This window comes from Poeciliopsis prolifica, unplaced genomic scaffold, assembly GCF_027474105.1.
Source record: "Poeciliopsis prolifica strain line A6 unplaced genomic scaffold, Auburn_PproV2 SCAFFOLD002, whole genome shotgun sequence".
NCBI classification, from domain to species: domain Eukaryota; kingdom Metazoa; phylum Chordata; class Actinopteri; order Cyprinodontiformes; family Poeciliidae; genus Poeciliopsis; species Poeciliopsis prolifica.
In genome coordinates, this window is record NW_026562377.1 from 13368746 (window position 1) to 13390515 (window position 21770).

General features: G+C 36.9%; 1 protein-coding gene and 1 long non-coding RNA gene across 5 annotated transcripts; both read right to left on the bottom strand.

Moving 5' to 3' along the window:
* Positions 1-1248: 1248 nt before the first annotated feature.
* On the bottom strand, positions 1249-20869 carry mcoln2 (mucolipin TRP cation channel 2). Of its 4 annotated transcripts, none has more exons than XM_055050344.1 (14): positions 20749-20867; positions 20033-20186; positions 19156-19329; positions 17302-17455; positions 17068-17146; positions 16930-16981; positions 16687-16786; positions 16330-16442; positions 15907-16056; positions 14198-14299; positions 13731-13853; positions 10250-10456; positions 9411-9550; positions 1249-1682 (listed from the first exon to the last, which is right to left on the bottom strand). In XM_055050344.1, the coding sequence occupies exons 1-14, from the start codon at positions 20790-20792 to the stop codon at positions 1646-1648; spliced, it is 1629 nt and encodes a 542-aa protein (XP_054906319.1). In that variant the 5' UTR covers positions 20793-20867; the 3' UTR covers positions 1249-1645. The 4 variants fall into 4 exon arrangements, with proteins under 4 accessions (XP_054906319.1, XP_054906311.1, XP_054906327.1 ...); XM_055050336.1 differs by having other exon boundaries at positions 16885-16981; XM_055050352.1 differs by lacking the exon at positions 20749-20867 and adding an exon at positions 20294-20398 and having other exon boundaries at positions 16885-16981.
* Positions 2380-9403, bottom strand: LOC129372836 (uncharacterized). Its single transcript, XR_008607295.1, has 2 exons — positions 7222-9403; positions 2380-7163 (listed from the first exon to the last, which is right to left on the bottom strand). It is a non-coding gene; the product is annotated as an uncharacterized LOC129372836 (long non-coding RNA).
* Positions 20870-21770: the final 901 nt, after the last annotated feature.

A 21770-nucleotide genomic window follows, 5' to 3' on the forward strand; every position in this document is an offset into this window, starting at 1 on the left:
AAACCAAAGGTTCAGAGAGAAATGTGAGTATTTGAAAGCTATAGTCATCATGTTTCACATCAAGAGCCTCTGAGAGTTACTGGTGTCTATCTATCTCCAGCTAGCATTCCAGGCGAGAGGCAGGGTCACCTTGGACAGATCATCAACTCTATCGCGGGGCAACACAGAGACAAACAGGACAAACAACCATGCACACACACCTAGGGAGAATTTAGAAAGACCAATTAACTTGACAGTCATGTTTTTGGACCGAGAGGAGGAAGCTGGAGTACCTGAAGAGAACCCACGCATGCACAGAGAGAACTTGCAAACGCCATGCAGAAAGACCTCGGCCCAGGAATCAAACCCTGGACCTTCTTGCTGCAACGCAATGGTGCTACCAACTGCACCACTGTGCACAGCTCTTTCCTTTCTCCACATTTTAATTTACAGCCTTTTCCAAAATGCATTCAATTAATATCTTCCCTCAAAGTTCAACACACAAATATCCCGTTATGAACTTGTGGAAAACTGTTTTTAAGAGCTTTGCTAATTTAGTAAAAAGGGAAAATCAAGACATCACATGCAATTATACACAGTCTTTTTAAATTGATCAAAGTCTCTGCTCACTATACTAAAACAGAATAACAAATCCAGAAGGGCGAATGAGTTTTTAAAATGATTGTATTTTCCTTGTGTGTTTAAACAATCCCCACACTTACAAAAGTGATTACTGTTGATCAAAACACAATCTTCATTGGTGAAAATCTTAAAAGTTCTGCTCCTTTTCTGAATATGCCAGAGTTTTGCATGTTTATGGAAAACACTGATGTGAGCAGCATGTTCTAACAAAACAATGATTTGAGCTGAACCTCAACACTGTCGATATTTAAAGTCATTGTGCTGCTGGAAAGTGACACTCCATCAGCAGTGGAGTGCTCACCACTCTGCTCTGCTCACCATTATTACAAAAAAAAAGTGTTTTTTTTTTCCAAAGTATTTTTTCCATGTGTGTCTTGTTCATGCTTTGTAGGAAAACCCCCATCCCCCTCCACCCTTTACCCTGTAGGAGCAATTTTTGCAAAGAAATAAAATTCCCCATTAATGCCAACACTATTAGGTATTTTCACAACTTTCACTCAACAGTTATATTGTGACATTCATTTTTCTACTTGGATCTTTGTGCGCTGAGTTGTAATTTTATGCAATGACTTCCTTAAATGCCTGTGGCTGTTTATACAATTTACTTATGCAAGAAAGACAAAAGTATAGGTTTTGTAGCAAAATTTAATTCAACATTTGAATAATTTACATCCTACACGACATAGGATCCCTCTATGCAATGCCCTGAAAACAGTCCTTTGACCTTGAAGTGCCTGTGCAGACCTAAAAAAAAGGCCCAGTAAACCTTTATGCCAAACCCTGAAATACAGTGGAATCCGCTTCTATATTAAATAATTCATCTCAGTTCCAGGTCAGAGTTCAGATTTGTGTTTCCTGTGACACTTTATTGGATATTTTACTCATGAACTCGACATGTGCCTGGATTTTTATTCTTAAATGTATTTTAAAGGCAGTGAAGTTTGAACTCCGAGAATGCCTCAGGGAAGTTACGTCCCGATTCCAGAAACTTCAAAAGGCAGTTCTTCTGAAAGTGGGCCTGCCTTCAGCTAATTAGTATGACATCATCAGATGGTGGAGCCCTGCAGAGAAGAAAAAAAAAAGAAAAAAAATAAGACATGAAGAACCGTTTGCATATCAAAGAATAAAATTAATAGTGATTAACAGCGGAGCTGAAGGCATTTTTTTTCATTCCAAGGGAATGAGCCACCAAAGGTAGATCTCCAGATTATGGGTTTTTTTTAAAACAAAAAAAACACATATTTTAGTTGAGCTTCTATTATAACTGCAGGTTTGCTCATGCAAGTCTTCAATGAGTGTGAGACAAACAATCGTCCACAGATTTACCACATAGCACACTTCATTGTTTGGTGACGTTTAACTTCAGCCTGAGCCTGACGGCTTACAAGATTTGAAAAATGTGATGAAACTGCACCAAAAATCATTTATCAAGTCTAATCAGGTACATGTGTGCAAATATATGCACAGGTTGCAATGCAGAGGGTGAACAGGTGAACATGACCGGTTCTGTTTAAAGCTTTGAAAGTGAGCGTCAACATTTATTACCGCTGGTTCTTTGTTTGTTCTTCTAAAAAAAACCCAAGATTTTGCCAGGTTTAATTTGTTAATCTCCTAATTTCAGCTTTGTCTATTTTCCTTCAACCATAAAACTGATGGAAGCAACACAAATGAATCAGATTTTTAATATAATAGAGCCTTTTGTCATTTCCTAACAAAGTTAGTGATTCTTGAAACACAGATTCACACAGCCAGACTTCGTAGTATTCCATGATTGTTCATTTTTTTTAATGCAGCTGGAACAAAACATGCTTTAACATTTATTTTACAATTTTTCAGCTATTAAAAAGGGGAATTTTGTCCAAGGCCAGTCACACTCATGCCACAGACCTACTCGGCCTCTCACTTCCACAAACATCCACGTGTCAAGTATGGTTTTGTTCTCCAGGGAGGAACAAGTCTTCTGAAAAACAAAACTCAAAGCTTTTGACCAAGTGGCATCTGAGCAAAAGACCACACCACATCCTCTTTTCTATCAAACACATTTTAGCTTCTTTTTTTTTGGCACCAGATGTTTATATTGAACAGTAAATTGAAATGAAATGAGGTGGAGAAACAGGGAGAAGATCTGCAACAAACCGTCCGAGACCAGGAATTGATTGTACCCTGACGGGCAACAGAGGAGAAATGGCCTTCATCACAAAACCTACCTTTTTTTTTTCTTTTGGTGTTTTTGCCTTGATATTTTTGTTGTTTTGACAAAAATAGATGGCTCAACATCCCTGTATTTACCACAATTCTTGATTGTTAAGTCAGAAAACTAAAATACTTTCAGCTATACCAGGATAGGCTCCAAGATGCTGTGAAAAAATGATCAAGCAGAACTAAAGCTGTGTGCTTGTTGGGTTCTGTTTAATGTAAAAATCACTTTTTAATTTCGAAAGTTTCCCTCCATCACGTATTCTCTTAAAATAAAAATGCAAACTTCTGAGAGCAATTTAAAAAAAACAACAAAAAAAGGTAGATTCTTGCATTTCAACTTCCATCTGAAACCAGAATAAATGATAAATGCTGACGATAAGTGAGTCCCATCATCAGGTCAAAAGAAAAGCAAAAAGCTAACTAAATTCAGATCATATTTCATCCTGTCGCCATGTTTCCATATCTCATCTATTCCCCACACATCAAGACAAACGTACTCATGAGATCACCTTAGTCAATTGCAAGATGCCAACTGTCTCCAATTATACAGGCTGTGCAATTTGTCTTGGGTACTAATGATACAACTTACTCCATAATTGAGTTGCACTACTCAGTCTAACATAATTGCTCCGTTACTGAAACTACACTTTAACCACTTAAGATCCAGAGCAGGAAACCCTAAATGGCCCAGAAATGCATCACAGCTCTAATAGGTCCAGGAAAATCAAATGAATTACAGGTTTGAGCACCAGAGTCTGGTGAGAGAAACCTTTTTGTGGTGATGCAGCTCTTTCCACAAGTATTGGCACACCGGGTAAAAAAATACAGAAAAAAAACTTCAAATAAATGAGCTCTATGTTGCAATGGTGTAATCTTCTATGGTGGCATTTATTGAGTGAAGGCAGAGGAAGCTGCACATTAGGAACAAATTTCCTTTTTTTTAAAAAAATGTGTCCAATATATTTGGCATCTAGAACAACTGATGTGTTGATCAATCATGTTTTGATCGGCGCCAAGTTCTAGAGAGTTTCAAATGGAAATCCCATCCCTAGGTATGCACAGGTCACAATTTTCCTAACTCAGCACTTGGTATTAAATAAAAAGGTAAAAACCACAACCTGTAAAAAACAATGCTGTATGAGGACCCAGTTTCATTGTGCCACCACATAGTAGGGAGGATAAGGAAATTGTTTGGAGAACTGCAACAACAAGTGGCATCTTGGGGGGTTACCAAGTAAACATAGCAACAAAGGGTAAGATTTTGCACACATATTTTCCAGGGGTGGCAATAATAACATTTTAGGGTGTGTTAAACATGTTTTCAAACAGATCAGTGTTTAAGCTAAGCCATATTGGATTTAAAGTTATGCCAGTTCATGACCTAGTGAAGGAGGAAAATATCCCAGGAAAGTGAGACCTTGTTAACACCAAACCTGTTGCAGCTAAAATTATGTTTTTACCATAACCTTACATTTTACATGTCTCAATCAACTTTGAGTCCAACTCAGGCAAAAACGGTATACATTTGGGTAAAATGTGAACGTTTATCTATTTAAAAAATAAATAAAAAAATAAATCAATAATCCAATTAGTTTCCAGCATTTTCAGGACTTTAAACATTCAGCCATTTTAAAATCTTTAACATCACAATAAAATTCTAACTTTTTTTTTATTTAAAGGACTTGCTTTTAAAAGTGTCTGCACTATTATTCAGTGTAGAATAGTGGTGTAGGAACTACACTGTTATAGTGTAGTTTCTGATGTCATTGAAACATTTTTCAATGCATCCAGGGCTCTTTAAAGGTTTAACTGTCTGCTAGTTTACACATTAAGTCATTAATTGTTTATTTTACTTCTAAATCATGTTTTATGAATATAAACTTCAAATTCAAAAGGAGAATAGAATAATAATGAACCTTATTATCTCTGCAAAAGTGGCACTGTGGCTTGTTGAAGAGTCCATAAAGAGTGAAAGAGACAGATGTGACTCAAATGCGATGAAGTGACCAAGACAATAAAACATCAGTCTTTACTTCATGTTAGGAAATTGACATGTCATCTGATTACAAAAGAGATCAAAAAGAAGCATTTCTACTAGATGAAACTGGACACACAAGGGAGATTCTATTGCATTATTTTCCACATTAAAGCTAATGAGCAACTTTAAACCATTGATCGTTCAGAAGTCTTCCCACCATACCACACTATGCTAAGAAAATGCTTCTGACTCCAGTCCAGTTCCAGTGAGAGAGCAGAAATATTTTTTTTTTTTAAAGGTAATGAACCGAGGAGAGGAGGTGGGGGACAGAGCGATGTTCTTCCTACTTTTCAGGATGCAGCTTCTCTGTGATCAGTCCATCACAGGGTGTGTCTGCATAGTTCCCACCACTAATTTCATTCCTCTCAGACCAAGTAAGGCCACAAGCCAATCCACAATGTGGAGGAAACATCGCTGTTGGCGAATGATAGGGATCGACTCATTGGAAAGGAATGCACGTTAAAAAGAAAAAAAAAAAAGAAATGTTACATGTTTAGTTGGCAGCAACAAGATGAAACATATGCAAAGTGAGGTGCTAATTAAATCTACTAGCAATGTCACTTAATGGCACAGTGGAGTTGGGACTGACAAAAAGAAAACCTGGCAACAAGTTAATAAAATATGAACAAAACAAAAAGGTTTTGATTCATGACAAACCATAAACTGCAGCTTTCTGTATAACAAACTTCTCACTCCTGGGGTGCTGTGGTGGCACAGGCAAGAGGCCTTAGTCCTCGACGCAGCAGTCACAGGTTCAAATCCCTTAACTGCATGTTTACCTGTCATTACCCACTTTCCTGTCTGATCACTCTAAAATAAAAGCCACTAGACCAATGGCGTCAAGCTCAGTTTTTGGGCCATTTCAAAACTCTGAATGTTCTTAAAGAGCTGGTTGATAAAACCTATTAAACTGTTAAAAAATTAAGAAATAGCTGTTTATTTATTTTGTGTTTTAATTAAGCAATGAACATCTTTTCACAATAATCAGTCCCTTCAGGAATTATTTTTTTTCCAATCAAAATCACAGATTTTGTGGTGCTAATTTAGAAATATGTGTAAGATACTGTTCCGATATTTGCGCTAATGTGTGAGGTTAAATGTGTCTTTTTATTATTCATTGCATCAATCACGAACTATAACTTTACATCAAGCAAGTCTGAGGCAGAATTCACTTAAATCAAATGTTTTTGATGAGTTTTGAGTAAAATTTGCAGTAAAATCAGAAAATTTATCTTGTGTGAAAAACTGGAGACTCATAGATGTAATTTGGAGTCTAGAGGGCCACATAAAAAAAGCTGCAGCGGGTTTGACACATGCACCAGACCCAACAAAACATCAATATATATAAAAAAAAGAAACTGGTCACTGTCAAAGAGTTGAGGTTAATATTATTCATGCACCTGGCAGATTTAGATTTACTTCCCTTTCAAAGATAATGTTAAAGAAAAACCTGTAACACTTTATTTTCAGGAGTGAGCATCATGAACATGTCATGAACACAAAGGAGTCTTGTCATGAAGTGTCAGTTTGTAAATAATAGGCCTGTCGCGATAAGCAATAAATCAGTGAATCGCACAATAAATGAAAACTGTTGACCTCGTTTTAATTTATCGTTCCTGCCAGTATTTTTCTCTTTCTATTGATGACGCTGGAGAAGAAGAATCAACTCTGGTGCTCTGCACTGACCCCTGCCGAGGAGGAGTGGACTGTTGCACCAGGCAGTTTGTGTTTTAGTCATTTATTCATTCATTTGTAACTCAAAATATTCAGAGTCATGTTTATTTATTTATTTTTGTAGCATGTAGACCTGTGGAATCGAATTAAGACTGTTGTCTGGCAATAATTTTATATACAACACAAATTATTAAGGAGAATAAGTAGCATTTCTTTAAAGAAGTTGAAATACGTTAACTAAAAAAATAGTATTGTTCTAATATAGTAATAGTACATTTTTGGTGTCATTTCTACTTGTCAGCACAAGGGGATATGTTACCAGTCACTGGTGAAGTTTGGCCCTAAATGAGTTATATAATAATTATATGTATTTTTCTACTAAAAACATTTTCAGTATCCCACAGGAAGTTGTCAGACGATGAGGCACGAAACAGAAGAGTCCAGGTCCAAGACAGAAAGCACAACCTGGCAGGATGTTTCAGTGTTGGAGTCCTTCAACGCAGCTATGAAACCACTGGCTGACTTTACAGGTGTCCTTTCAGGAGAAACATACGTCACTGTGTCCTCTGTTAAGCCTGTGCTGGAACTGATTAAAGGCGACCTTCACTCTCCAAGCCCTGATGACAGAACACTGACTGCCAGTATTAAACAAAACATATCCACAATGCTGACTGAAAAATATAGCTCACCTGCCATCCAAGACTTCCTGACAAAGGCCACCATCTTGGATCCAAGGCACCTTGGCAGCATGGAGGCGGCAGGGTCATTGGATGACATCAAACATCAGCTGGTGCAAGAGCTACTGGACTTAAAAGGGCCAGAAGTGAAGAAGGTGTAAGTGGTGATGGAGGAAACAAAGATGAACCTACAGCTGCCCCACCCACCAAGAAGAAGAGGCTAAGTGACCTTTCAAACACAAGAGCTCAAGGTCAGACACAAGCTACACATCCAAAAAGAGAGCTGATGCAGAACTGACCAAGTTCCTTCAAGAAGACGTTAGAGTGATGCCTCTTGTGATCCCTTGATGTGGTGGTGTGACAATCAATGAAGATATCCTTTGAGGGCAAACTTGGCTCAAAAATACATGTGTATTTGTGCAACAACCACCAGTTCAGAGAGAATGTTTAGCACAGCTGGAAACATTGCTACTCCTGAGAGATCCTGCCGGAAGCCACACAACTCAACATGTTGGTATTTCTTGCTCGGAATCTGTCTGACTAATGTAGCTACTGATCTGCTTAAAGATTGTTCAGGCATCTGGTCTTAAGAAGAATGTGCTACTTTGCACTTTTTATTTATAAAACCGCAGTTTTGCCCATCTTTATTTAAATCTAATGATATATAGGCTTCATAATATGTATTCCTTTGGTTGAACATAGTGTTTATTTCCACTGTTGTTTTATCTTGGGTTTAGTTTTTATTCAAGTGCATTTTTTCTTAGCGAAGACTGAGAGTCCATTTTATTTTTATTTCTGGTTGTGTTACTTTGTTAACCAGTTCCAGTATTAAGCGCTCTTTTGAAAATAAAGTGCATTTATCTTTGGCAGGATGTGCTTGCATTATTATGTCATTATCATTACATCAGTTTAAAATAATCTCCAAACAATTTTGTTGTTTATTGCAATACTTTTTGAGAGAATTAATCGCTCAGCAAAATTTATCATGACAGGCCTAGTAAATAATGACACTTTTAATGCACAGTTCCATTAAAACTTTCATGAAATGTCCATTAAAAGTGCATTACAAGCATCATTATTTACAGAGTGACACTTCAAGACAACAATTATAAACATTTATGAAGATTCCTTTATGTTCACAACAGGCGTAATATTATGCTTATGACAGGGTCATGACAGTGTTATGCACACCCCCTCGAAATAAAGTTTATATTTGTTGGTGAGCTCCAAGCCTCTTTGCCATCATCAAGTCTAGTCCTGGGCAGCGACTATTCTGCAACTTCAGGACAACAGGCACCGGATCTGGGCTGTTAAATCATCCACTCAACTCATTTATCCCTCACTTTGCCAAGATCTGCTTTTTAAAACCCTAAAGCTAAAAACCGCTGGAGCTCATTAATACTGTGCAACAGAGGATACAAGATGTTTGACTCTGCATTTCTGTTGTCATCTTGCAAAGTTTTAATAAAGGTTTTCTCATCCAGACTCTTTTTAGAGTAACTTTTCCACCAACTTAAATATTAGACTTCTGTTTGTCTGCAATTTGACAGCAGAAAGCTTGAACAAATCAATATTTAGAACAAGGTTTCTTTTTTATAAATTAGGAATTTTGGTCAACATTCTTCATGCAATGTCCCAGTTGGACATTGAAGTTGAAGTTTTTAAGTTCGACACCCTAAAGTAAGAAGATCCAATATGCTTGCTGCAAACACAAAACATAATAATGGCTACTGTAATAAAATGTTTATTTGAACCTCATTAAATTAATTGCACATGTAGTATAGTAGTAAGGTGTTGCTATTGGGGTTGAATTGAGAAAATAAAGCTGGAGCCCAGAAAGCGATCTGTAGCATGCATAAGGCAGATGGGAGGATGCAGTAAAAGGAGATGATGAAAAAGGGATTTGTATCTTATTTTATTCCAACTGCTAAGCATTAATAGTTTCCTTGATTTTCAAAGAGTGATGAGCCTCAACTCAAAATGTTGACAGTAAAGCTCAACTTGGATACAACTGTGGCCGTGTTGGTAAATGAAACTGACACCAGATTAAATTAGGAGAGGAAATCCTGAGAGGACTGGGCAGAGTGAAGGCTGGGTGTTTGATATAACTGAAAAATTATGTCATTTTTCAGTTATAATTTCTGAAAACTCACAGATTTGAACCAGGTTGTGACTTTAGCGTATTAGCATTGCTGTCATACCGTTGGCAGCAGTAGCAGTGATGTATAGAGTTACTGAGCTCAACTTCTGTCTGGCCGATTTCTTCTTGAACAGGAAAATCTCTATGTCCCAGAAGAAATTTCTGCAAATCAGTGAGTGGGAACCCGTTCCTCTGGTAGTTCTGCAGACAAAGGAAACACACAAGGTTAGAGAAGCAGCACATTTCAGATGAGATTTGAGAGAATATTCTTTGTTAATTTTCCCTTTTGTTTAAATATTTGATTACACACAACCGGTCATGTCACAATGATCAAAAAATCAATTAATCACATGATAAATTAAAACAACACTCAATTATTTCCACTGGGTTGATTATCGTTTGTCTCTTTTTTTCTCTCTTTCTACCAAAAACTGGATGATAAAAGTCTTCAGTTTGGTGCTTTGGTCTCAGTAAGCCTTTCAATTTTGACCAGACCAACTTGCACCATCATCAACATCACCGTCTTCATATCAGGTGCTCATTCCATGTGAAGCATTGAAATCCGCTGTGTGGATATGATTTGTCCCACAGCGTCCCATGAGCAGTGGAAAGGCTTTTCTTCAGCAGAAAGCTGATATGAAAGTTCAGCTTTCATATCCCTGCTAAATTGGCCACATGTCCAATTTATTTATTGGACATGCAGCCAAGAACTAAATGATCCTGAAAAAAGCTGTTAAAAAGTTTAAGTTTTTTTTTTTTCTGGACACCACATTAAATCCAAATCAAATGTTAAATTTGAAGAAACATATCCAAAGGTGGAAAAGTTCAGGGGAACTACTGTATACCCAAGTGTTTCAAGAGAGCTACTGTTTTCCCCTCAGACAAAGAGCACATGTCTACCTTAATGGTCTCATAAGAGTCTGTGATGAGGGCGATGAAGAGGGACAGCACCATGTAGATGAACAGCGAGATGAAGGAGTAGAGGTAAGCCCGACTGAAGAGCCACACCAGGATATTTTTGTCCTTCAGCTGGGCAAAGGTGGTGAACATGTCGTCGCCGTTCAGCAGAGAGAACAGACACTCTGCAACTCGACTCAGGCCCTCAAACTACGGGAAAAGCAGGTGAGAGATAAGTGATGAATTGGTCCAGGTCTAATGTGAAAATAACTTTTGCATTTGATAACATACACAGAAAGAAATGGGTAAATTCCATACATGAAGAACCTGGAATAGAAACTGAAATTAAAAAAAGGAAGATCTCCAAACAAATTAAATCCAAAAAGGAAGTAGAAAACAGGCAAATGACAGCTGGCAAGAGGCTGATAGAAGGATAAAGGAAACAAGGTAAGAAATTGACTTAATCCAAGAAGCTCTGGTCAATCAGAGACCTCTAGAAACGACATCCCTCTGTATCTCCATGGATTCAAAGCACAATGCTTTGAGAATCCACGTATGGAAAGTGGAGTTTTATTACATCCTCTGTATATTTACTGGAGTGATAAACAGAGATTCCTGGAAGGGCTGAAAGGAACTTCCCTGGTCAACTTTCTGTAAATATTTCAAGCATTGATAATTAACTGCTGCGGTGAGCAAATTGAATGCGTTACAATGCCACCAGGGTGCTGCTCATAAGCAGTGAAGTTAAGTTGATATAAAATATTGAAAGGATACAAAAGTGACAGTGAGAAACCAGAGAGTGCTACAAGCTTTGATTACTTGATGTAGTTTTGAATAGAACAGTTTTAGGTTTGTGATGTTTTACTGCTTGAAGTTAAGAGTTAAGCAAATTGGTAAATATTAAATCACTATATAGTTATGCCATACAATAGAAAGAAACCAATTATCTTTATTTTGGTCAAAAGAAAAAAAAATAACTAAAAGAAAGGGATGTAACAAATAAGGCATTCAGATGTCACCCAGCTTTTGGGGTCAGAATTACTTTCCAGTTTAATGAAATAATAGAATAACAAAATACTACACATTAAATTACTGTGTGCAAACTAGGCTACTTTGTATCATCTTGAAATTTTTTTTTTAAATGTATGTTCCAGCCAAACGTTTCCCATAAAGAAAAAGATTTATGGCTGAGCAGCTGAAGATCATCAACAACTTTTATTTGCTGTAGACGAGCTCAAAAAAAAAGCAGCTGATAGAACGCCGTCTGAACAAACTTACCTCTGCAGGCCGCGACTTGTGTTGACGCCCACGTGCGGTCTAAACTTCCGTAAATAATTTATGTCGACAGAGAAGGATAGTTAAAACACACGGCTTTTCGATACCACTTGCTGGCACGGGATTTCCCTGTCGCCACAACCAGCTGTACTCCTTGAGAGAGGTCGCTGAATAATTAAATGGTGGCAAAAGTCTTAAGTTGTTAAAGTGCTGGAACATTCAGAGTCTGCTTCATAAAGTGTCCTTCACCAGGTTTCTGCATATATTGGTTGGTTTCTTTAACTACAGCCTGCAGAGAACAGATTTTAATGTGGTCCCCAGTCTTAAAATGGATATCCATGATGTGGTGGTTTATAAGTTTATGGATGAATTGAGAGTCACTGAATATTTGTTTCATGGCAGCCAAAATGAATTTATACAAAACAAAAACACCCATGTATTGAATGATCACACATTTCCAAGTATAAAATGTTATATTTTCCTCCAGAATATGCATAAGTACAGCTTCATGACTTCAGACTAACTGGGGGACAACACTGACACCTAGTGGATGAGCTGTATCATTACAACAACTTAAATGTAAGAGTATTTGAAATGTAACATTTTTTCCAGTTTTTCAACATTAATCCTGCACCGCCAACACCAAGCTAGCAGTGAGGTATCTTTTATAGGCTTCAAACACCATAAGCAAGGCATGATTAAAGTTAAAGTCAAGTTATCAAAGTTAGTTAATTCTGCAGCACTTTTGCAGAACCTAAAATATCAGACATGTCCAAAAAAATGCTATCTTGGAAGATTTTAATCCAGGTGTGTTGCGGCTTAAAGATTCTTAGATTTAAAAAAATTCTACAACATAAATTAAATCAGATTATCAGTCTAATGCATGTTTAAATTTTTCTATAGTCAGATTTTTGCATTTATAATTAAACGTATGCTTGGCTTGAGCACTATGAGCAGCCAGCACCTTTAGCAATGATCTTTTGTGGGCATCAATGGTAGTTTGTTGGACAACAAGCAAGTCAGAGTGATGATGGTGATGATGATGATGATGACTGTAAAAGCATCACATTCATGTCTGCAGACCAAATTAGGCCAACGATACAACAAGATTTATCCAAATGTCTACTGGAGCTGGTCAGCGTGTGGGTAACGTTACGCTTTCCTTTCCACCAAAGCATAGACCTAATTTCAGGTTGTTTATTAATTTACAAAAGAAAGTTTATGAGTAACTTTCAGCCACAATAGTCAAAATGAACTAAACCAGATATCCTGCATGAGGCATCAGCTGCTGTGTCGATTCATCAAAAATGCCAGATCATTTGTGGCAGAGAATGCATCTGCAGGTTACAAAAATAATAATAATAATATTTCCAACAACACTTATAACCACAGGCTAATCTGTTGACTAAATGCAAAATGTATTTATTTTTTGTACCGTTTTGGCTAATTGCTCTAAATGTGTTCTTCTTTTAGCAAATAACCATTTCTGAGTCTCTACAATCCAGTCAACAATTAATCAATTATTAAATTAGTTGATAAATATTTAGATGATAAATCATTAATTATTTCACCACTAATCTTACATTAAACTTTTTGGCTCCCTATTTTCTGACATGCCCTCATTCTGTTTTTTCCCTTTTCCTTAAAAAAAGGCTGGGTGTACATCCATTGTGTCAGTCCCAAAAACTTCATCAAATCTCCAGAGAACATAAAAACTGTAAAACTTCCTTTTTTATTATTTCTGAGTTGGAGTGTTTATCTCTAGCCTCTTTGCAAAACTTGAAAAGGTTTCATTTTTGTTTCTTGCTGTGATTCATTGATGTGGTAAATATAAAATATCAGATTTTGGAAATAGAAATAAGGTACATTTGGACAATACACAAATAAGGATGTGTTTAAAGATGTGGTCTCAAAGTTAGGTTTCTGTGAGAAGGCTGCCATTGTATTTCTACACCAAACCTGACCTCCTCAATTATCATTGCTGATGTTGGTGGCTAAAGGGAAATACTGAGTGGAAATGCAGTTTCAGACATTTGGACTTCCTGTGGTTAACCACACACATGGCCTCAGCAGTTTTGCACCAATAAACAGCATTAGTCACCTGAAAAAAAAGACTACAGTTAATCTGTGGTGAGTTATTCCACACCTCTCTCAATGTGACTCAGTGCAGGTTCTTGGATAATCAAACCTCTACGTCTGCAACTTTTACCTTTTCGTGATACGGTCCGAGTACGATCCACCCGCAGAACGTGTAACCAAGGTAGATCATGCCAGCGCAGCAGCAGAAACGGAGAACTTTAGGAAAGGCTGCTTTCATGGTTAAAATCAAGACCTGGAGGCATAAATGTTAAGTTGTTTTATGCTTCAAGGCATGAAGCAAAAATATTAAAACTCCCAAAGATGAGAGTTTAATGTCCATGTTTCTTGGCACTCAATTCTGATTGCTACACTGTTGGACACAACACATAGAAATTTTTTTTTAAAAACATGTAGCTAAAGAATTATAATAAGTGGCCTTTATTACAAGATATCTTGTAATAAAGGGAACAACAGGTCTACTTATTAAATCACTCAACATACTCAAAAACATCTATGATAGTCAGTTTTGTTTGTTTGTTTGTTTGTTTGTTTGTTTTTCTAATGAGATGCCAAGAAATAAAAATGTTCTGAACTCACATTATATTTCTGGAAGTATCCAAGGTACCTGATCACCCCGACCCAGACCAATAACGTCGAGGTTCCCAGGAAGATGCTGCACACATCATAACTTGTCAGACTCTACAGGAGAAAAAGAAAATAGAGAGAAAATAAGAAAGAATATACGAGCAGTATGAACAAATCATGATTTCTTGTTTAATACAAGTAATAATACGTTAATGACTGTGTGTGACTTCAGAGTGAAATCACAATACAACATGCCCAAAATATAGAGAACTCACGATATCTTCACTCATATGACTATTTTTATTTGTAAAAGCTGACATGAAAGATATTATACAAAACATTTGTAATTAATAAATTACGTTTTGGTTCAGCCTGGTTATCGACATGATGCAAAGTTCAAAGTTCACTCACAATGTCATAAATGACTACAGGTCAGTTTATTACGCTAATAACTAAATGTCAAATCAAAAGTGATACCAGCCAGTTATCTAGGCACTTATCTGCAAAGATAGATAATATAACAATAGAAAAAAAGTGCCACAATACATCTCCACTTTCTGAACTGCACAAAATTAACATATAAAGAACAAAAATGAGATGAGAATGAACTAAAAACAACCTGGATTACTTCAAATGTCCAGCAGGTGGCAAAAGATTTGCAGTACAGCAGGAAACTATTGTGCACAGAATATAACTTCATACTGCAATCATTTATCACATTTTCAACTGTAGATTTTATTTTCATGCAACATTTTTCTTCTCAATACGTTGATAAATGTGTTCTTACACAACTCAAAACATTAACATTTTAGGTTTTTATTTTTGTTAAATCTGTACCTGATGTCAACAAGACTATGAGGTCAGCTTCCTACCCATTTATTATTTATTTAACATTTAATTCTGCATTTTTTTTCCATAATCAATAATACTAGTATTTTTATTGGATAAAATATAACAAAAAAGTGCAAAAAGCAATATATCAATTACTGCAATTTGAGTTTTGGCGCTTTTGAGTTGAAGGGCGTTCCCAGGCCCTGTATTTTTAGTGTGCCGCCGTCTCTTAATGTATTACACATTTCTGTGAGGTTTGGGGTAAAATCAAACTTTCTTACATTTGATTTGATATGAAATGTGATAATAATGGCTGGAAAACATCTGGAATAGTGCAAGATCAGTTGCAGATGTTCAAACAGTAAGATACTGTCTTTTATCACCAGAAATATTTTTGGTTGTAATAAAGGGAAAAGCTTTGGATCTTCATTTCAGCCTGCTGACTAACCATACAACAGGTTGGGCAATAACACGTTACAAATTATTTTTGTATAGATGAAGAAAATTCCAGTCACTTTAGTTTTCCTCCTTTAATCTAATTTTTTTTAAATGTTTTTCTACAGGATTAATGTGTTTTAATCATTTCTAAAACTCAAGTAGACATCAATTTTGGTAACTGGGCAGACTTTTCTAGAATATAGTTAAGCAATCAAAGTGCAATGTTTTCAAATGAATAAATAAATTTACATCATGACATTTTATACTCGAAAGGAGCATTTTTTTTTTGCCAAACATCTTAAAGTGAACAGTACATAAAAGGTATAAAAGAAGAATCAATGATGCATTAAATGCACACTGGCCACCAGCTTTATAATCAGTTGTGCCAAACTAATCAACAAAGAATTAAGTCATATTAAAGACTTGATGTGATTTAAGCTACATTATTATACCTTTGCCTGAATTTCCATCTTCAGTATGGAGCCAACTATTGCCAGCAGGTCGCTGACAATGACCAACACGTACCAGCCATTCAGGAACTCGCTCTGGTCGTCCTCACACACTTTACGATTAAAGTTTTCTTGAAAGAATCGAGAGAATCTCTTGTGAAAAAAAGAACAAAGTCAGTAACTTAAATTTAATTCCTAAAAACAAAAAAAAGACCATAGAAAACATAGGTCAGCAAGTCCAGATGGTAAAAGACAAACATATTGATAAGATCAATTTTATCAGTTTGTGTCAGTTTTGTTTCAAAAGGTTCTTTTGCTTAGATGCAGATTTCTCCCAATAATCATTAACCAAGTGTAGAACGAAATCGATCAGTGGAGAGCAGCAACAAAAACATAACAAAATACATTTTCTTTATTATAGCTGACCTGGAGTAACCTGATGGCCAGTATGATTGAGCGCGTGCATAACACGGCTGATGTTATGCAAACCAGAATGACGAAGCCATCAAACACCAGCAGATAGTGTGTGTTCTTCTGAGCTGAAAACGACAATAAAAAGGAATGGCCTGAGTGTGTGCTTATCTCCTTCACAACCCCCTCACACTCACTGCTGATATGAGTCTGCAAGAAAACGTCTCTTAACTGTGAAAGGCTTCCAGAAGGGAAAGTCTGATAGAAATTTCACTTAGAAAAGGTGCTAAACACAGAACAAACTTTTAACTGGGTAGAAGAAAAAAAACATGGTTTTGGTTAAGAAACAATTCTTAATCTATTGAACTTCACCTGTTCCAGATATCTTCCAATCTTTGCATGCATTGCTTTCGGCATTTATGTCCAGGAATAACTTGACCTTCCCACTATGACATTGGTTGTCAAATATGATCTGAAAGGGAAAAGACAAGAAAAGTGATCTTTCAGTACATTTCAACTTTGGCTCAAATAATTGATTTCCCCCCTATAAACAGCAAAGAAAATCTATACAGTGACATGGAACGAATAGCAGTCAGGTAGCTCCCGGTGTCGAACCGTCTGCAGGTTGATTCCCTTCAGCTGGAAACTTATCTTTATGTCAACAAGCCTTAAAAAAAAAAGGAAAAAGGTTTGAAAGGTTATTTCTATTGGGGATTCTGACATGAAAAACACAGCACATACACATGACACTACCTGTAGAAGTCCAAACTGAAGAAAGATGCATTCTGGGTTCTCCACATGTTTGCAGTTCTTGGATCATGTGACATACAATCTGAAATAGAAAGAAATATATTTGAAAAAAAGTACAACATCATGATAAAAATTACTGCTGTGCATTTGTAGAAAACAAGTGCAATTCAGACACACAAAAAACTTTAATTTCTTTTAAAAAACTCCCATTTGGATGAACATTTCAAACTGGCCTACCTGTTTCGAGGTGAGCGTCGATATCATAGGCCTCCTCCGAAGGCTCCAGGCTGCCTTTTCTGTAGTACTTTTTACAGATGGTGAGAGGCAGCAGCTTCCCATCTTCCTCTGCATAGCTGATGGGGCCAACAGAGAGCTGGCCCAACTGGCTGTACTGTAAAGATCACAGGCTTAAGGTGAAACAGTCTCAGAGTAAAGCGGATCGAGGGTCTCCTTACAATGACCGCCCAGCAGACCAAACATCTGCTATGGGGCCATCTTCCATTTCTTTTTTTGTTTCCTGTCATCATCTTCACAGTTAACATAACCAAGCATTGTTAACAATGCAGTTTGTTACCTGTAGAAATTTACATGCATGGTTCCTGACAGAATATTGTTAATATCCTGCCAAATAATGCACTCAATCAGTCCTTTGTGATTGCAGTGTTTTACACATTCATATTAGGGAGACTATTGTGATTCCAGCACATAAAATGTCTTCCACTCTCATCTCTTGTCAGCAGGCTACTTTTAAAATAACTGGGCTTCCAGCTCATCCTTCATAAAATGTCTGTGATCTTCTGTAACTATTGTTTATCAAAAACACTTTTTGTAAGGAGCGAAAGTATTTGCTACAAACTTTCCATTGTTGAACAAGTAGCAAGTAAAAGGCCACAAAAACCACCTTGCAAAAGTTGTTGCATTTTGTTGAGGTTTGCAGCTTGTCCTGCCCCTTCAATATGACAGAATAACACAAAGTTGTGTGTAATGGTGAAATAAACAGAAAATGTCATGGTTTTACATTTCTATAAGAAAAGAATCGTTTAAAATGTTAGCACTTTGCAAAAAGTAAAAAACCCACTTCTATTGCAGGTTATTTCACATTTATACAGATTTCTTTAGATAGCTAGCTAAAGTTTAGATAGCTAGCTAAAGTTAATTTTAGCTAGCTATCTTTAGCTTGGACAAAGAACATCTAGTCATAAATTTGACTCATGGAAATGAACAATGCGTTCTTTGACTAGAACATTGTATAATTCCACCATCTTGTAACAAGAGCAGCTTCTAGTTTGTTTAGTCTCCTACATGGATTGTAGAAAACTCCATTTCTTATGCTTTTTGTTCAACAATGGGTTTTTTCTAGACCTCATGACTAAAGTTATTTTGTTGACAAACATTTGCATTTGAGTCTCATCCTAAATTGCTATGGGTCTGTTGGCTTCGCCTCCAATTAAAGTCATTTTGGCCCAGCGTGTCAGTTGAGCTCGGCCACAATGCCTTGCTAGGTTTGTGGTTCTGTCATACTCTGCCCCATTTAGAGTGACGGACAGTAACAGAGGGAAATGTTCAAAGCCTGGGACACATTATAAAAACATTACTTTTTCCATGACCTGTCAGGTTAGCTTCTTGGTATTATATTAACATTAAGTCACAAGTCAACTCCTTTAAATATTAGTTTATATCTGAAGATTAGTTGTGTTACTTTGTGTCAGTTTATCAAAAATCCTAACTAAGTTTATCACATGACAAATAAATGTGCGAAAAGGCCAGAGTTGGTGCAGGTTATAAAAAAAGCACAATTTTCCAGTCAGCTCCAGTTTTTATGACATCACAAAGTGTATACAGAGGATTACTATGCAGTTTAACTATTATACAGCTTCTGCACTGCAGTAGTGTCTCATATGTGCAGGATTCTTCTCAGATTCCAGAAAAAATAATGCTCATACCGCAGGGACAATTTATATAGACTAGTAACATTTTCTACAAACTGGACAGTTAAAGCAAGTCTTCCACATTAAGTTTCCTAAAATTCTCTTTTTCCTTATCCTAAAAAGAGCACAAAAATCGAACAGCAGCTTTACTTTCTGTACTTGCCTGATCAAGGACGTAAAAGAGGCTGTCAAACACAGCCCGCTGTGTATAAACAGCTACACTATAGTCATCCTCATCCACCCCAGTGTATCCTTTCAGGAAAAGGTTTTTCAGGGCCATGGTGGTTTCCTCCTTATATGCAACCACCAGCTGGTTGTTGAGGCCAAACAGGATGAGCTAGAAAGAAAGAAATGGAAAGTGGACAATTAATCAAAGCCAAACAAACAGCATTATTCAGGAGGGCAATTTTATTTTATTTTTTCCCCCAAAGGTGTAGTTTTTTTATGGCATCAATTCAATAGGGTGTGAGAAATACTCCTCTGAAAGCTTGAGCCATTTTGAGGAAACAGACTGAATCAGAGAGTTGTAGCAGCTGGATTTTGAGCTGAATATTGATTATGTCTGTGGCAGTGACTAGAGGAGGTAGGGGAGCGCTCCAGTGACCCGTGGAGTGGGTTGGTTCCCATCAAATCTGGTGACTCAGGAGGCCATTTGAGGACAGGACAGCTACGGTCATATCCAAGAAACCAATTTGAGCACCATTCTGCAGGAAGCAGCCACTAGAAGATGGCTATACAGTGGCCATTAAGGGACAGACCACTGCCTAGACTGTGGCATTTAAACAATGTTAAAAATGTGGACAAATGGGGTCAATTATGTATCCCTCACCATAAAACCGTCACCAGCAGACTAAACCATTGATACAAGCAGGATGAATACACACTTTCAGATAATTTTTTTTACCTGTTTCTGACATAACATTTTATTTTTGTACATTTTTTCTCAGTCTCAAACCTAAGTTTCACACTCCTCTAATCCAAATAGGTGTGGAATAGATCCAGCATCATCATCCTATATTGAGACTGTTCTTTATACATACTTGTGTAGTGATCATGACGATCTTCAGAATCTGGACTCCCATCTTCCAGGGTATGTGTCGACGGGTTCGGTACTTCTCACAGGGGCTCATGAAGTAGTATCTCAGGTCATCTCTCAGGTTCTCCTCCTTGACGAGATCCTGAGTCATGTCAGAGCTGCAATGAAAACAGAAACATCAGGCAGGAGCCAATGAACCTTACTTGTGTGTAAACAAAGTGGTGCTTGCAGATGACAAACACTGAAGCAAGTTGATAGTTTCTACCTTTTAGCCTATTTCCTTTGCAGAAAGCAACATAAAGCTCTCCGGAAGAAAATGCAGAAGTGAAAAATATCAGCTCAAGAGAGCTGGTATTTCCTAAGTGGCAGATGTTTTGAGAAGGGGGTAAAAAAGAACAGCTTCACACAGAGCGCACAGTGCCTGCTTTCAGGGGTTTTCCAAGGTTCAAGTCCAAAGTAAACCAGTCAGTGTGGGGGCCAGCTTTCAATGTTTTCTCAGTAGTTTGTCAACCGCAGGCACAGCACCAATCTCTCCGCACTGCACGTTTCTGCGAAGGGTTTTTTTTCTAGCGAGTTTTAGAGGTGAGAATGAAACTCCAGCTAAGTTTCTGTTGTAGACCGAGCACGCGCTTAGCGACAGACACAAAGTCACTTAAAATGCTTTTACCTGCTGAATGGGATTATTTCTCATAATTAAAATAAAGATAATAATAACCTTACCTAACAGAGTTGCTCCTGTCAAGATACCGAACCAGTAACTCCATGACTGCTGAGCCCCGTGAGCAGCACCATTTACTCGAGTGGGGTTGTGACAGCGACAACAGGCGGAAAAACACTGAGCTTTCTGCGTGAGTCCAGTCAGCCAATCAACAGGCGAGTTCAGGAGGCGCTCAGGTGCGCAATTTGTGAGTCAACGCAACACTAGACAAATAAACAGGAAGGCGCTAAAATATTCTGATTAGAAATTAGAATATTTTTAAAATTATTATTTTTTTATTAAATGACTATAATCATTTAAATGATCATAATAACTGGATTTTTTCTACACTTATTGATATTTGATCATATGCCACAAAATTTTTATTATTTTGAACACACACAGCAATAGCTGCGATTTTTAATAGACTTTTTTTCCCCCACAGCGCTGACAAATTTATCATTTCTCCATACTGTATACATCCAAAAAGTATGTTGTAATAAATCAGTAAATAAATCTACTTTGCAATATTTTGAACTAATCAATTTTTTAAACTATGTAAAATTCAACAAGGCAGTAGAAAATGTTTTACATCATAAAAACACAAAAATGCAAAGTCATTGAAAACAGCTGATCAGAACCAGAAGATCTGAATGGTTTCCAAAGTTTCTCCAAAATTTGAAGATCTTGCAAAGGTTTTGAGATTAGCATTTCACCTTCTGAATACTACAATTTTTTTCATATTTTCCATTGAAAAATTATGTGATAATGACTGACCACAGGGTTCTTTTTTCACGTTGTTGCTTGTTTTAATGGGAGTTAGCAGCACCCCAGTGACCCTGCAAGGATCAATGGGTATAGATAATGGATGGATATACTTTAATAGCTAATAATTGAATGGAGCAGTTGTGTATCTTTATTTTATTTATTTAGCTGCTGAGGGTTAGAGTTGGGTATTTTTGAGGTAGAAAGTGTTGCTTCTATCATTTTAATGAGCCTCTTCTCACTAAATGGACCTATCACCTCTGATTTGCATTTGTGACAT